This window comes from Corvus kubaryi, unplaced genomic scaffold (genome assembly GCF_017639235.1).
Source record: "Corvus kubaryi isolate FWS band 111438036 unplaced genomic scaffold, C.kubaryi_AGA036_p1.0 71, whole genome shotgun sequence".
NCBI classification, from domain to species: Eukaryota; Metazoa; Chordata; class Aves; order Passeriformes; family Corvidae; genus Corvus; species Corvus kubaryi.
Genome location: NW_024582059.1, coordinates 17,000,923 through 17,017,373, shown reverse-complemented (window position 1 = coordinate 17,017,373; position 16,451 = coordinate 17,000,923). Strand labels below are relative to the sequence as shown.

The following is a 16,451-nucleotide window of genomic DNA, read 5'->3' as shown; positions in this document are numbered from 1 at the left end:
TAAGGGAAAGGACAAAGTTTGGCAAGAGTTACAAGATGCTGTGTTTTCCCTCCCCACTACATGTTTTCACTTCTTTGCCAGAAAGAGCTGTGGTGTCTCTTGTCATTACTCATTTTTGTTATTTAAATTAAAATAATATCTAAAAAAATACTCTTCCCATTTTCCCCATATTCATGCTAAAATATAAAAAGGTAGCGATAAGTATAAAATCTAACCTTTATTCCACTTTGAACAAGCTTGTGTATATCCAAAAAAGGTTCCTTGAGTATGTCTCCTTCAGGAGTGAAAATCTTCACATATCCTTCTTTCTCAAGAATAAAGAGGCGATGGGATCCATCCCCACAATGTACTGCTCCAACAGGCTGCCTTAGTCCACTCACCACCTCCTGAATACAGAAGCAGTTGTGCTTGTGTTTTCTAAAGAAATTTAAAGAAATAGTGAGACTTTTCTGCTTTCTCGTAACCATGACACAACATGTTCCTAAAAGATAAAATTATCGCTCTGCAATGATATTAAAAACAGGCTTATATTTAAAAAAAATTTATTTATTAATGTATGTAAATTATTTCCTTGAATGTATGCAAGCACATAATATAGAAAATCAGTTGGAGCTTCACTTGAGCAAAATTTGGTCTGTATACAAGAAAGAGAACATTAACTAAATTTAGATCCAAAATACAATGGGACGGCAAAAATTTGGTGAAAGAAGAGAATAATTTAGAAATACAGAATTTCTACTATAAAATAAACACAGTACATTTCATCACTTTGATAAAATTTGGCTTCTAAAATCCATTTTAAAATAATGACTTACGATGGAATCATCTAATTTAATTATTTTCACCAAAAAATACATAAATGAAATAAATTGAAGATCACAACATAAATATTTTACTAATAAACTTATTGTAGTTGCTTAGTAATACTAAATTCAGGTACAAATTACTTCCCAGAACTATGTATAATCCACGGGCTGGACGATAACCAAGATCCACAGGGTGGATCAGAGCAGGATTCTAACACCTTTTCAGCAAGGCAAATACCAAATGGTACTGAAATCCTGAAGCTCATGTAACTTTCTCTTTTGACGTACACTAGCAGCAGCAAAAGAAAGTCACATCTGGAAAACACAGCTGCTCAGCATAAGCACACACTGAGCTGTTTCACTGGGAAAACCACAGGCTTTCCTAGGGGGTTTTTTTTCAGATTAAACAGCATTTATCTTTATGAACCTGCTGATCTCTTCCTCTTTGTCATATTCTTCCATGTGGTCCAGGGAGTTAGAAGCTGGCCCTCGCACTTGTTTCCTTGGAAAATCTGGAAAGCACACACCACCATCTTTTCTTGCATAGTAATAGCAAAACTCATCAGCAGTAGTTTGGAGGAAACCTTAAAAATGCAAAAGAGCATACAAATATTTAGTGTGTTGTCATGTCTGCAGTTTTGTGTCACCAAACTCATCTTTAAATAGATTATAGTGGAAAAAGAGGTCATTTTAAACAAAGGACTGTCTGCAAAAAAAGAAAGCCTGCTCTGAGTAAACACAAATGTATAAACACAAACTGAGTATTGCCTTTTACAGTTTATTCATCAGTATCTGTATTAAACCTCATTTTCACTGTGCTTAAGTTTCATTCAAAATGACACAACAGTTCCCTCACTAAAAAATTAAGAGGCAAAGTTCAGAGTTGAGGCTGTGACACACTTCTGCCTAATTTTGACCCTATCAATCAAGTGTAGTATCAGCTGTAAAATAGCTTGAGCAGCTTCTGTTTTTGCTTCAAGTGATTAGTTCTAGTCAAAATCTCAGTAAAGACTTTGGTAAAAGTGCAGAAAATGCAGTAAAAATTTTGTGGAATGCTGCCAGCAAAGGACATTGGTTGGAGAGGTAAAAAGTGGGAAGTACTGCTGAAAACTGCACCGTGTTGACATCCAGTTGGCCTCCGGTTGACTTGGTTGACTCCCAGCATTAAAGTAGCTGAGCAGTGTCCCATGGCTCCTCAGCCCCATCCTCTGAAAAGCGGGATATGTCTCCTGCTGCTTTGGAGGAAAGGTGGTGCTTAGGTTTTAGGTTAAAATGGGAAGGAGTTCAAAGACCCAGAGAAACACAAAGTTGATAAAATGAGAGCCTTTGAGGAAAAACCCTGCCACTATCGCTATTACTTTCTTGCATTATGTTTAAGGACATTGAAAAAATATCTATTTCTGTTCACAAACCTATTTCTAGTCATTTCTATCCAGGTTTTAATCAGGAGTATTAAATCTAAGAAGACAGATTCTGGCTAGTTATACATGTACTATTTTACCAGAACATTGTTAAGATAATGTCTTAAGTTACCTTCATTCCTTTTTGCATTACTGGCAACTGTCTTAGGATGTACTATGGTCCAGGACATAACTCATAGGATACACGGAATTAGCACTCAATTGGAATTAGAGGGCTAATTTATGCATGGCTTTACCACTTGTGAATAATGCAGTAATGCCTAGATCTTGGCCATAAAACCTCTGGCTTACAATGTACAATAAGAACTGATCAGGGACAGCTGTGTTTCATTGGAGAATGCCAATTTCTTACAAGCAAAGCTTTTTCAGAAACATTATCAGTTTTGACAAAATTTTACTTAACATGATGATTCTGGTCCAAGCTCAAACTTCTGGTCTAAATGAAAAAGACAGAACCAGACAGCAAACCTTGTATCACTATACTCCAATGTCTTGTAATTAGGGTGTTTCATTAGGAAGAGGAATATTCAGGTCAATGCCCCTCATCTGTCAGGCAAGAGTTTGACCCTAAGTCTCCCATTTCCCAAGTAAATGTCCTAACAACGACTTTATTAGCTATCCTGGGGTGGTCTCTCTGTGGCTTTCTTCATGGAAAATTTCGAAAGAGTTCAATTTCTTCCTTATGTGGAATAGGAAAATTTTTTTAGATCCCAGAATTTTTGTGGAGTGAAAAGCCTTTCCCACCCAACTATACTTCTTTTCATATACATCTTCCTTTAAAAATATTGGAAAAATGACACGACAAAGCCTGCCTTTGATTTCCATAAAATAATATCTGGAAACACATGGTAGAGTGTTGTGCTGTAAAAGTTTAATTACCGTGATTTGGAGCTTCAGTAAATTTCATCTCTGAGGAGCTGCTTTTAATTTATAGTAGTTATTTGGAAAAAATGGGAGATGTAATTTCAAGTGGAACAACTGAAGAGGAACTCTGATATAATCACAGAGTAGTATTCCAAGGCTTGTAGATATAATGCCAAAATCAAAGGTAATCTAAAATCTTGCTGTTGAATTATTTGACTTAAGAATACAGGGGTTTGTCTTTAATAATTTATTTTTCTAGGCACAGTGGGTCATTAAAAAAAATGCAATAGCAAATTAGAAGTGTATGATTACTGAGAATGTCTAGAATTTTCCAAGTATACCATTTACTATTTACTAAAGATAAACTTCTCTTGTCTTGAGTGTTATCTTTAGTCAGGACAACCCAGATCATGTTGTGATCACATTGTTCACTCGGTACATGTCCATTGCAAATAACAATCAGATGCAAACTCACTTGACCAGTGCAATGCCTTTTCTCGTATGTAAGACTAATCTCCTTGCCTCATGAGATATTTTATCATGCACTAAAGTGCATGGTGCACTGCAGTTGCCTTTTGCTGTTTAGCAAAGCCATCAGCAGGTTTCAAGAAAGGATAAGGCTTATGGACTATTTTCATTAGAAATGCGTGTAAAAAAGTGGAGTTAGAATTAAACTATGAAAAATGCTGCATTACTGGAAGGAATGTAACCTCTGTAAATACAGTTTCACCTGTGCATTAAGGGTGGAATTTTGCTATTTTTTTCTATAAAAACCATAGTAATTTAGAAAAAACCAATCTCCATGTGTTATATATGCTCCATTTAACATATTAACAGCTTCACTGAGGACATTTAGAGGAACATTTGCCTCTGCTCTCCTATCTGCTTGTAGCCATTTATTGTCTTCTTTCTTATGCTTAGACTGTAAGGTCTTTAGTGTACAGTTTGCCATTTTGTTCGGTTTGTACAGTGTCCAGAAGAATGGTCCCTGACAAGTGCCCCTAAGCACTAGAATTGTTTGGAGAAAAGAAAAAAAAAAAGTAATAGGGACTGCAACCCTCCGTCCTGTGTGAATTTCTCTACTTACTAATTTATTTTAAAAGACTCATACATATTATTACAAATTTCCTACCAGCTGTGTACGTGTTGACAGAGCAGTGCCTGTGTTAACAAAGAAAATTGAAATCACAAAGGAAGATTAAACATCATGTTTAAGTGTCAGATTTTGCACAGGCTTGCATTTCTATGCTAAACTTTCTGTCTTGCAAACAAGAATCCAACGACAGGCTTTTCAGTTAAGGCAGCTACAGTGAAGGCTTTCTGTGTTCGCCTTTATAAAACACTGTGGGAATAAATTGCAAGATTAAAAGCCTTTTCAAAGGAAAACTGCTCCCAGCTGATCCCCACCTCCTCTCTCCACTTGTATTTGCAGTCAGTTGTTCCTCACACTGTATCTCCCTTCCTATCCTACCTTCACCAAATTCCACTTTGCTGGATTCCCTGATTACCCATTCCCTTGCCTCTTCTCTTTGACACACAGCTCCAGTGCCGTGGTAGCACGTGTCTCAGTTTTTGCACCAAGTTCCTACTCACTCCCTCCCCTGTTTGCACTGCACACAGGAGTAGACCTATACTGCCTCTGAGGGCATCTGGAAGTCAGGCTCACCTGCTTTATTTCTGCTGTGACAGAATACAGTTCAATATTGTGTCAAAGAAGTCTTTACCTGTTTTGGGGTTTTTTTTCTGATTTGCACCTAGATGTGAATTTGTTCACAAAACCCCTCCCATTCTCTTCTCTTCTCAACTGCCAGTGAAAACCAAATCAAAGACATGATTTCAGACTGATTGTTTCAAAATGTACTGAGTCCACTGGTAGCTCACATAATTTCCAACTGGTTTGCAAGTGACTGGTGACCTTTTTCTCCTGCTCAGACACTGCAGGTTCCTGCACACAGGCAGGGCCAGGGTTAATCCCCTTCATGCTCTTGTTACCAGTAGCAAATTTACCAGCAGCAAATTTACCAGCCACTGTTTTTCTGCAGGTTGACCAAGTTGACTGTGACTATTAATCAGCCATGTTAGAACTTCTGTAAGTGCTCTGTGAATTGTAGAATTTCTTAGAATTACAGTGTTTTGGGCTAGAATTCCAACATTTTGGAACACCCTGTTTGGTGCTTGAAAAGTCCTATCAAGCATCTGTTCTGGTAATGCCTGGATTCAGATCTGGGCCTGGATCTGAATTCACCCACAATCATCTGGAATCCATTTCTTCAAATGAAGATAATGGAGGCCAGATAGTTCAAAATCTCTCCCATGTCCTTGGATGGCACCGTGACTGTGGCACAGGTTTGTTCCTTAAAATATGCCACTTCCAATGGCATGGATCAAGTTTCTGCTTATGTCTAAAGGCAAAATCAGCTGTGCTTTTCTTTACTAGCTATATTAGTAATAAATGTTGACAGTCTTCCCTTATGACCTTGGAAAACTTAAAATTCATATTGACTGAAGACACTTCATTAAATCACTTAACTTGAGTGTCCTTATCAATAATCACTTAAACTGAGGCTTGCAGTAAAGATCAGATGAGAAATAATCAGAACAGTTATCTGGAATGAAGCAGGGAAGCTCTAATCTCATGCTCTTTGTGAAACATTACACCCTCCTGCATATCCATACAATCCTAACAGCTACTGATATTATTCTGCTTGAATAAGGAATAGGGTTCACTTCTTCTCTCAATATTCCTAAAGAAATCAATGGAAATTCTGATACAGTCATAACTGGTGGGCAAACTGCTGTCTTCAAATTAGATAACCAAGGATCTGCTAGAGTTTTCATCTTTGCAGGAGACAGAACAATAAAGGAATTTTTGAAGCTAACTCATGAAAAAAACTGATGCATAATTTCTCAGCCTTCTTGGTTAATATGTACTCCTAAAATTTCAATCCCAGAAAAGATGCTTGCTATCTTAAACTGTTAATAATATTTCTCATTTGTGCAGGACTTAAGGGATAAAATTATTTTTGTAGTCAGCGATTTCCTTAAACTCTGCTGTATTGGTGTTCAGAAACAATTAGCACTCCCTAATGGAGGAAGAGTAATTATTCGACATTTTAACAAATGCACAGTGAATCATTGCCAGAGACCTTGGGTTTGGGGGCCTGTTAATTTTCAACTCTTTGTTAAATCCTCCAGGCTAAGCTGAAAACACAGCTTCCACATTTTCTATTTTTTTCTTTCTTTCGCAATAAATATTATTATAGATATACACATCTCACAAGGAAAACAGAACCCCCAAATAAGTTATTTTAATTACTTATATTTCAGAATGTACAGGACTCTGAAACTATATTAAGATTCTATAGGCCATCTCCTCAAAAAGAGGGACCTGAATCTTAATTAATACCTTTGGGAAATCCTAGAATAGGTATCAACGACCATGAGTACCAGTCAACTCACCAAATTAATCCTGCTGGTAGATGTAAGCATGCAACAAGTTTTTGTTAGTACAACATACTTTCAGGACAAGTATTTAGAATGATTATTAGCATCTGATTGATGTAGGAAAAGTCTTATTTTAACTGATGCTAAAGTATGTAAGTTCTTTTCCTGCAAAGCACAGTGCTCTGCCCAGTGCTAAAGTTATGCTTTCATCTGGTTATCTTTCAAGGCAACCTGGGTGGTCACAAAAAGCACTTGACATCTTGATGCACTTCAGCAGTTTTACATATACACAAACTTTGTAGAAAAATAAATTTGTCATTCGTCACCACATATGTTGATCTGAGGAGCAAGGTTCCTGTGGCTGTAGCTCCTGTGCTGCTCAGACTTTTCTCATTCTCCCTCCCTCCACCTCCTCCTTCTTTCCCCCTTTTCCCTCTTTCACTTTTTTCAATTAAACAAATTGTTTCCTCATAAACACAGAATTTCACAAAACAACTCTGAGGGTCTCGCTCTGCAAAATATGAAAATCATTTGTGCTAGCTACAAACTCATGTCAAAAATGTCTTTGTGCTGACTTCTTATATGGGCCAAACATTTAGAATATCTAATCTGTTATCGCTGTTCAGCAGGCAGTCTTGGCAACTATGATCTATTCTGCTTTGCTTTGGGGAATGTGATAAAGAGCAAGAAACAGCTGGTTTAAGAAAGCCTTAGAAACATCTCTTAGTTTATAAAGACAATAATAATATTTTCATATTTGAATGGGTTGAGATACATGTTAAAGCACAGTAAAGGGAAAAAGTGAATTCAAAATGTTTTCTCAAATCAATAAAAGAACACTGCAAAAAAATCCCTGCGCCCTTGGGATTTCAGAGAAAACAAGTACACACTGTACACATGCAATTAAGAAACCGTCCTCCAAATCCCATCCACTTAAACTATCCCCTTTACTCAAACATGTTTATATTATATTACAAAGCTGTGTTCATATGTTAAAAGTGACTATTCACAAATTCATTCTTCATCTCATTTTTAAGTCCTTTATACCAGTCTGTGTTGCTAGTTTAAAAAAAAAAAAAAAGAAATCTTAACCAATTTAATTATTTTCTCCTGTGTGGCATTGTTTATAGGAAGTGTTTGGACAGGGAAAAAAGCATAGTTTAAAAATGACAGTCTTAGACATATAAATAATTTACTATTGGGAATACCAATGATGTTATTTAACATAATAGTGTCTTAAGACAGTGTTTCGAAAAGAGCCATCTTCTGCGGTTATTTTGTTGATATAGTTACAAGTGATAGCACACATTTGGTGACTGCCTCAGACAACACAAGGCAAGCTCTTCTTTTGGTTATGTCCAGCTAACTCTACTGACTACAGTGAGGAAGTGTTAGGTAAGTTAAGAATTTGGTTGTTAACAGCACACTGGAAGTGATTCAAAGATCACAGAAGTCTATCAAATAGGGTCCTTTGATTTCCATGGGCTTTAAACCCTGTGGAAAAAACATCAGTTTCTAGGGTAACAAAACCAGAAAAAACACTTTACTCATCAGCTTTTAGAGGCTACAGCAACCAGCCAGGACCTTTTATTTTTTTTTGCATTTTAAAGCAATCTATCGTTTAGAATAGCCTTTTGGATGGCCAGCTGCTTGTTTGCATGATTAGAATTAACACACTAATATTTCAGCAAAGGTAGTAGCTTCAGGTGCCTTTGACAACAATCAAACCATGCGTGTTTCATGGCGAGTTTAATAGGAGGGTGGCAAGAAAGCACTCAAAATATTTACCTCCCTACGCAAGATCTGCTATGAAGACATTCTGTCTCTGCTTGGGCAAATTCCCCTGGATATCAATGGGGATTTTTCCTGGTTAAAAGCTGGATCTATGACCGCTCAGGCAATAACAACATATCAGGACACTCTTTAGCCCCGTATTTTGTTATGAGTTTTACCTGGTATGTGACCTCTGCAGGTATAATAGAATTCTTTACAATAGTCTTTGCACAGGTAGGGAAGCGTTAGTTCTTTTTCAGGAGTTTCCCCTTTCTCAGGTGAGTGGAATAGGTTCTGAGCGTGAGGTGAGCAGTGTGCACACTTGATTTCCTCCAGTAGCTTCGCACATTCTGTGTTGTTGGTAACGGAAAGGACCTGCAAGCCACAAACCAGAGACAAGTAAATGTGTGACCTGTGTCCCCATCTTACACACAGAAAGATTGCATGGCCTAATGCCATAAATAATACTAGTGGAACCAATACAGTTATTATCAATGCATCGCGTCTGATGTCACCGTTCTGGAGGTGCAAAAGTTATTACTATGAAATGTGCAATATGCCACTGGTACAGTGAGATTTTAATTTCTCTGGTTTCTTACAAAAGATTCTTACAGAATCTTCTATAAGATTTCTTATCTGACCTTGCTTCTCAAATAAGAATAACAATACTTAAGTTCTTTTAAGGACCCATGCCTGCCATCACATAGGCAATCTCTGAACTAGAAGGATCATTTATATAAGAAGGAGTTACAGCAGCAGGCCTTCTACCCACTTCTCTTACAAAAAATACTGAAAAACCTAACTTGTAAGGTAGTCTGCTCGAGTTTAGAGACTAGAAATTAAAATTGTACCATAAAAACACAACAGGAAAACCATGTGTAGGTATTTGTAAAATAGGTGTATCTTGAACGACACCACAGCCCGGCTGCTGAAATGACTGCTGTGGAATTCAGCAGGTGCCATGGATTTTTCATGTTTTAAATGCTGCTCTGCTCTTTGCTCTCTCTAAAGCACACTATTTGGAGGTGGGAAACCCTGTATGTTTTCAGACATATCTTTCTATTATAAGTGAAAAAGTAGAATTTGTAACATCTTGTTTGTGTCAATATGGAAACTGTAACTTTGTCCTTAAAAAAAAGCATATATTATGTATGCATAGCACTTAAAGAGGCATGAAACCACAACTAATGATGTGTTTAAGTAAACACAGGAGGCTAAGGAGTGCAATGTCATCAAATCGTGAAAAATAATGGAAAACAGCGTAGTTGTCTTTATTAGCTTTTGAATGCAGTGCACTTTGTTAATCTATTGTTAACCACATGGATTGTTTTTTTGATCATTCATCCCAATGGTGGGCAGTGGGAAATGTGTTCTCTCCGTTGAGAGGGACTGAATCTGATCCAGTGCAAAAACAAAGCTCAGGTTCTTTCTGCTGTTTCTATACGCAGTTATAAACAAAGACTGTAACACACTTATGTTAAGAAATATTGATGTGGTAAATATTTGTATTCTGTAAAATTTGGAAATATTTGCAGAACACACATTTGAAAATATTGCTAGTTTTTCTGTAGTTCGTATCTGTGAGCTGATTTGCAGAAGGACTTTCCAATGTCATTCCCTTGCCACGTAACATTAGAGGGAATTATCTAAGTTACTGTTGATAAAACAAGTTATTCAGGGCAGGAGCACTCCTGATACGCTTGAGTCTGCTGTCTCACAGGTCAGCTCTCTTCTGGGATGCTGTACTTTGATAACACAGGTCTGAACGCAGCTTTTTATTTACGGGTCATAATTACATAGACCTCAAACGCTTGAGAGAAATGCACTTTCCATTGTTTAAAGCAGATATGTACTCAAAATATTACCCAATATATGGCAAACTCTATCCAGGAAAATTTTGTCTTACCATACATATATTGTCAAAAGACCATCTGAAATGCGCGCTAAAGTTTAGTGTTGGAAGTTGGACCACTGATTAGAACACCCTTTGGCTTCCACCCTTATTCTGGATGTGCTGCCATTGGCTTCAAAAAGAATTCCTCCAGGTTTGCCAGGAACACTAAATGCATTAAATGTTCTGTTCTTTAGAATATCTGCTGTCAAAATACCCTCAGCTTCAAATCACCTGCAGGTCAGTAATGTGATTAACATCTGCTGTATATAGTTTATTATCCCTCTTCAAACCTTTCTTGAGAATACAATTGTCTCACATATTTTGTAAAGGGTTTGTCCTTATTTGTTTGGGGTTTTTTTAAAGCTTTGAAACAGTAATCAATTGCATTTATGGCAAAAGTCCTGAATTCTCTGGGGAATTTTTTCCAGAACCACAGGCTCTTCTTCCCTGAAAAAGTTTATATTCTTTTTGCTAGGTTGCTCATTTGGGCCACAGCAGCAGAACTGTTAACCTTAGACTTCTTCCTTGAGTTTCAGATGTTCTAGATATGGTAAATCTTGAAGACAAGAACTAAAAATATAATGATTACTACTATAAACTATAACCAAAATACATAACAACTATAACTTTGAACTTGACTGATTCTGCCTAGGATTGCAGTCCAGGTAGTAGAGAAGAGACTTGACATGCTTGCAGCAATCCATGCTGCTGAGGCAATATTCTGCATTAGCTGGACTTTCCTAAGGGATGCTGTGATTCTGATGGGAAGGGGCCTGTATAATTCAATCAGGTCATTGTTTGCCGAACAGGACAAAGTCTGAAGGATGAGCAAAAACACTATCCATAAATGCTACTTTTTAAGAACATCATGTCACTTGTCTCTTGAAGTAAGGATGAAGTGACCCATTTTGGTGTTTCCACCAAAGGACTGTGAGTACAGACCCTTCAAAGTACTTGCCTACATGCAGTAGTATCACCTGGTTTGCAGAAGTCTCAGAAGTCTTCATCAGGGAGTTCATCTCGGGCTTTCTTGTGGTAACAGTGTGATGGTGTGTTTAGAAGTACAAGTAAACACAAGGTGTTACTAGGTAAATAGTGTGTTTATTGAATTAACTCCACAGAGATGCAGATAGAAAACTGTACTTCTGCTGGAAGACTCCAGAACCCATTGTGGAGGTGGGGGGGAGGGGAAATAAATTACAGGATAGCAAAGCTAATTTACTGTTTCTTGTGGAAAACGTAATTGACGTTGCCTGGTGATACAGGCTTGCCAACATTTCAGTCCTCAAAGTTAAGACAAAAGGATCCTAATCCCCCTGAGCAGCTGCTATCCAGGAATTAACCACAGGAATTCACCCCCTCATGTCATTTCTGGAATGAATCTTGGTCATATAATAGCTAATCGGAAGATTAAGGAATGAGAGTCAATCAATTATTTGAATATCAAGTACAATGTTACTTAACTTTTAGAATGCTCAAGCAAAATAGGGTGGTAACATTTGCTCTGTGTGAGGTCTGATGTGTAACTCTATACTGGTTTGGAGATAGGACAAGTCTCTATTCTGAATTTCAGTAAATCGATAATGTATTTATCCTGGAGTATACTAAACCAGTTCTAAGCAGATTCTGAAATACTTATTTTAATGAAGCTTTTTCTGTTGGATGTCTACTTTGAAAATGACCTTAAGGTTGACAATGGCTTTGGTCTTTTGAAGAAATGTAAACTAATTTCCTGCTTCAATTTTTAAAGTCATATGTGAAACCGTCAAACTGCAGTGGTTTAAACTAACTGCGCTCTGGAAAATATGTAAAACTTCCAAACATTTATTGCAACATGCCTAATAATGATTATGCCTGCTGCTGACTAATTTACAACATCTGTAAGATCATCCTTTAATCTCTAGCCACATGAAAGTAAAATGGGTAGACGAAAGGTAAGATAAATCCTGGAATGCACAGGAAAGCACAGCATACTAAATTGGTTTATCAACAGAAAGAAGAGTGCAAAGAAGAAACAGAAGATGACACAATGGACAGAAATTCTTTACAATTAATACTGTCATCTGTTCTGTGTACTCTGTCACATCTAGTTGAGAAAGGCAGTAGACTTTTGATACTAACAGAAGAAAAAAAACAGTGAAATAAGTCATTGCATTAAGCCATATTTGATATACAAGCATTTATGTCTAAAAATCATGTGCTGACGAGATTGTTCAGCTGTTGAGTTGAACATATGCCTCTTCTGTATTATAGTGCTGGATTATGTCATTAAAGAGTTCAGTTTCAATTTTAGGGTAATATTTAAATAGATCATTGTACTAAGGCAGCTGTTAAAGGGACCCCAAGATGAGTTATTTGTTTAGTTGGATGTGTTCAACAATAGCCTTTGTTCATGAAAGAGCCAGAGCAAACAAATGATTGTAAAAGGGCACACTTGAAAACAATTACTTTTCACCCATTCCTTGACAGCCTTGGCTGTGAAACCATCCAAGGTAGAGAGGACTTCTTTGCCTGTCAGTAGCCCTTCATAAACAAGGGGATATTCCCAGAAAAGTAAAAGAGGTAAATGTCAACAACAGGACGCAAATATTTTACTTGTGCCAGCGCAATGTTGTATCTGCTCTTTAGGTAGCTCCATTACTGTTCCCAAAACTGCAGGTGGTGTTTTCATTTATAAGCACAGTTCAATGATTTGGTCAAAAATTCTCATAGACCCAGCATCTTAACCAAGAAGCTCTTATTAGTATGTCTATTGAGCATGCTCAATTTTTTTTTTTTTTTAAAGATGGCAGCTCTCAGATTTCTGTTAATGGCATGGCCACTCCATCGTGTAGGTATGTGACAGAGTTTGAAAAAGCTGGTTTTGGAACTGTAGTAGAACACAGTTTAAAAAAATGTGCTTTTAGAAAAGTTACATTCAAATGTATATTGTAATACTTTGCCATGTCTTTTACAGAATGACCACCTCATTCTGTCAAGTATAAACGACATATATTTTGACATTTTTTTTAAACATATATGTTTGTTAGATATGATTAAGCGGATTTGTGAGTTTCATAAAAATTAATATTTGGTGAAAAAAAGTCTGATTTTACAACCCTGTATAATAACATACCTTAAAAAAGGTAATTTATATTTTAAAGAAAATACAAAACAGGTTCAACAGCTCAGAAATAGGTACTGTGGCATATATGGTCACTTCCTCACATTTACATCAGGTTTTTAGTACTGTCAGTAAGAAACAAAAACATTGAAAAGGAATTAAAAGATTTTTTTTTTAAGTAATAGTAAGAAGAGAATAAACACTTCAACTGCCTGGGGATGGAAAATTAACCAAAATTGAACTTCCAGTTTATTGCATTCAACCAATTACCACAAGGGTCTCCAAGCACTGAATAATCTCAGTAGCATATATGCCACCGAGACATTGCAAACAGGGTGAATTAAGGACATATTTTCCAGTCCTTATTATTTTTTTCCTTTTTTTTCCCTTCTTTTTTCTCCAGCTAGATCTTTCAGGTTATCTGTGTGTGGTTATAGTTTAATTCAATTATCACACAGGAGCTTAATGACACTGTCTCTAGACAACATGAAGAAATATATCTGCCTTGAATCTCAAACTGCTGCTGCATATGGTATGAATAAAAAGAGATCTGCAGCTGAAAACCTGCAGTAAGACAGTTCTCACTCATCTGGGAATAGAGGGGGTAGGACAAATGCTCCCTCAAAAGGCATGAACATTTGGACAGAGCTGGGGACTGAAGGAGAATGATGTTCTCCAGTTTCACCCATTAGTGAACCAACTAACAAACACAATGGTGTTGTTGTTATTCTTTTGCCATAAGCAACAGGACTCTGTGTGTGGGCAGCAGTTTAGTGGGGAGGAGGATAAGTCGACCCCTTTTTGTCCTATTGATTTTTTCCTATTTGCATGACTTGAGCAAATTAAATGATGCAATATGGCTTTTTGTTACAAAACAAAGTGAGAGATACCACCCAGACACATATGTTGATTCGTAGAAGCTGTTTACATGAGAATGGAGTGAAATCTACCGTGAACTGAGCATAAAAATTCGATTCAGGCTGGGTATTTTTTTTTTATTATGCTTGGGCCAGCAAGACTGAAACACAAGTTTTCCAAGAGTCTCTCAGACCTTGACAACTAGAGAGTTGTAACTGAGGAATTCTTAATTAAACCTAAACGAGGATTAAATGTAAAAAAACAAACAAACAAAAAAAAACCCCAATAACAACAACAACAACAACAAAACCAATAAAGAAAAGGAAAAGTAATAATAATTTTTTTAAAAAGACACCTGATTGTTTATTTCATGTGCAGCGATTCTTAAAGACATTATTCACCAACTTCCCTCCTTGTGCTTACTCCCGGATGCAGCACTGGCCAGCACAGCACAGCTTATCAAACACGGTCCTGCCTGGTTAGGTACCCATGCGTTTGAAAATCTAAGCAACAGGCTGATAAGCAGAATTTAACTCGCTAAAGGATGCCGAGAACTTGACAATTTTAAAAAATCACTGATCAGAGGAGGTGCTTCCCTTCACATGACCGCAGCTTGAAATTGGGCAGAGAGGCTGCCAGGTAATGTGAAAAGGCAGAGTATCTCACGGCACCTGGTGAGACACCGGCCCTGGGCGAGAGCCGGGAGACCGGGGTGGTCCCACAGCGGACACTTCGGGGGGTCTTTCGGCGCTGATACACGGAACCGTGAGTAGCACACGGGCCCCGAGGCGGCCGGAGATCACGGAATGTTGGTACACCGGCATCAGTCACTACCCAAACCTCCTCCCGAAGTAAGCGTGTGGAGCAATCTGGACACGATTTTTCATCCCAGGAAAAACCCAACCCGGATGGCACCGCCGGGCGAGCGCACAGCCCCTCCGCTGCCGCTGCCCGGAGCCCGCCCGGCTCCTCCGCCCTTCCCCGCAGCCGCGCCCGGGCAGCAGCGGTACCTGCGGGCGGCCCGGCCTCGCTGCACCGGGACGGGACCGGCGCCGGGGCCGCCGCCAGAAACTCGGGCGCTGTGGACAAAAAGTAACTCGGAGGCAGAGCCTGCGGTAGAGCCGGCACAGCGCTCCCCCCGCGGGGCGCCCGCGTCCCCTCCGGGCGCGGACCTGCGCCGGCTCCCCGCGCCTCCCGAGGCAGCGCCAGACCCGCACCGGGATCGCGCTCCCGCCGCGCCCTCGCCCCCCGGGCAGGAGCCGCCGCCCCCCGCCGCGGCATCGCCCCCACCCGCGTGGGAACGCGGCAGGTTCGCGGCCGGTGCGCTGCTCGGCGCAAAAATTAAAAAAAAAAAACCCACACCACCAAAAACCTCCCCCAAATCCCGGCGCAGCCCCAGGTGGTGCCTACCTTGGCCTCGGCGTGCGGCAGCCCCTGCGCCTCGGAGCGGGAGCAGCAGGACAGGCGGGGGTAGAGGCCGCGGCACATCGCCTCCCCGCCGCCCGGGGCCTCCGGGGACAGCACCCGCCGGTCCCGCTTCTTCAGCCGCCGCGGCGGGGTCCCGTTGAGGCACCTTCTCCTCCGGGCGCCGCTCTCCCCAAACTTGGCATCCCCCTCGAAGAAGCACAGAACCACGGCCACCAGCAGCAGCTTAAACGGCAGCATCTTGAGCATCATGCCTGAGGGAGCGTGTGAGTGCACCCAAATCGGGGGTGGGGGGGTGGGTGGGGGGAGAAGGAAGGAGGGGAATCCCACTGACTTTTCTTTGCACTTCAGATCAGGAAACCACCTCCCTCCCCCAGAAGGGGAAAGTCTGGAGGAGAATAATAACAGTAGCGGTTAAAGAGCCGACGGAGGAACAGCACTTCGGCCACCCCCGCTTCTTCCAGAAAGACGGACGCGAAGAGGCAGGAACGGGGGCACCGAGCCCCCGAGCCCCGGCGGGAGGATGCTCGAAGCCGGCGAAGTTGTGCGAGCGGCACAGGTTTTAGCAGCTGCCGCTGCCGCGCCGAGGCGCCGAGGCTCGGGGCGGGCCGGGCAGCGGGCGGCGGCAGCAGCCCTTCACTTGTCGTCCCATAAGAAGGGTGTCCCCGCGGCGGGACTGCGGCCGCGGCCGGGCCGGGCAATGCCCCCTCCGCTGCTGCTGCTGCTGCCGGCGGCGGCTGCGGCTCGCCCGGGCTCTCATGTTTCGCTCCCTCTTTTCTTCTTCTTTTTAAGCGGCGCGCGGGGAGGTGCTGCCACCGCGCGCCCTGCACGTCACCCGGCGGCATCCACCGGCCGCGCGTGCC

The 16,451-nt window shown here is 40.3% G+C and overlaps 1 protein-coding gene across 1 annotated transcript in view; it reads right to left on the bottom strand.

Annotated features, from left to right (window-relative positions):
- The window catches only part of LOC121674883 (hedgehog interacting protein), a 75,519-nt gene extending 59,677 nt beyond the window's left edge, over nucleotides 1-15,842 (bottom strand). Inside the window, exons 1-4 of the mRNA XM_042049683.1 lie at nucleotides 15,574-15,842; nucleotides 8,488-8,683; nucleotides 1,234-1,390; nucleotides 216-417 (exon numbers count right to left, since the gene is read on the bottom strand). Coding sequence (XP_041905617.1) covers nucleotides 216-417; nucleotides 1,234-1,390; nucleotides 8,488-8,683; nucleotides 15,574-15,840 — 822 coding nt within the window. The 5' untranslated portion in view covers nucleotides 15,841-15,842. The remainder of the gene's footprint in view (nucleotides 1-215; nucleotides 418-1,233; nucleotides 1,391-8,487; nucleotides 8,684-15,573) is intronic.
- Between the last annotated feature and the right edge of the window lie 609 nt (nucleotides 15,843-16,451).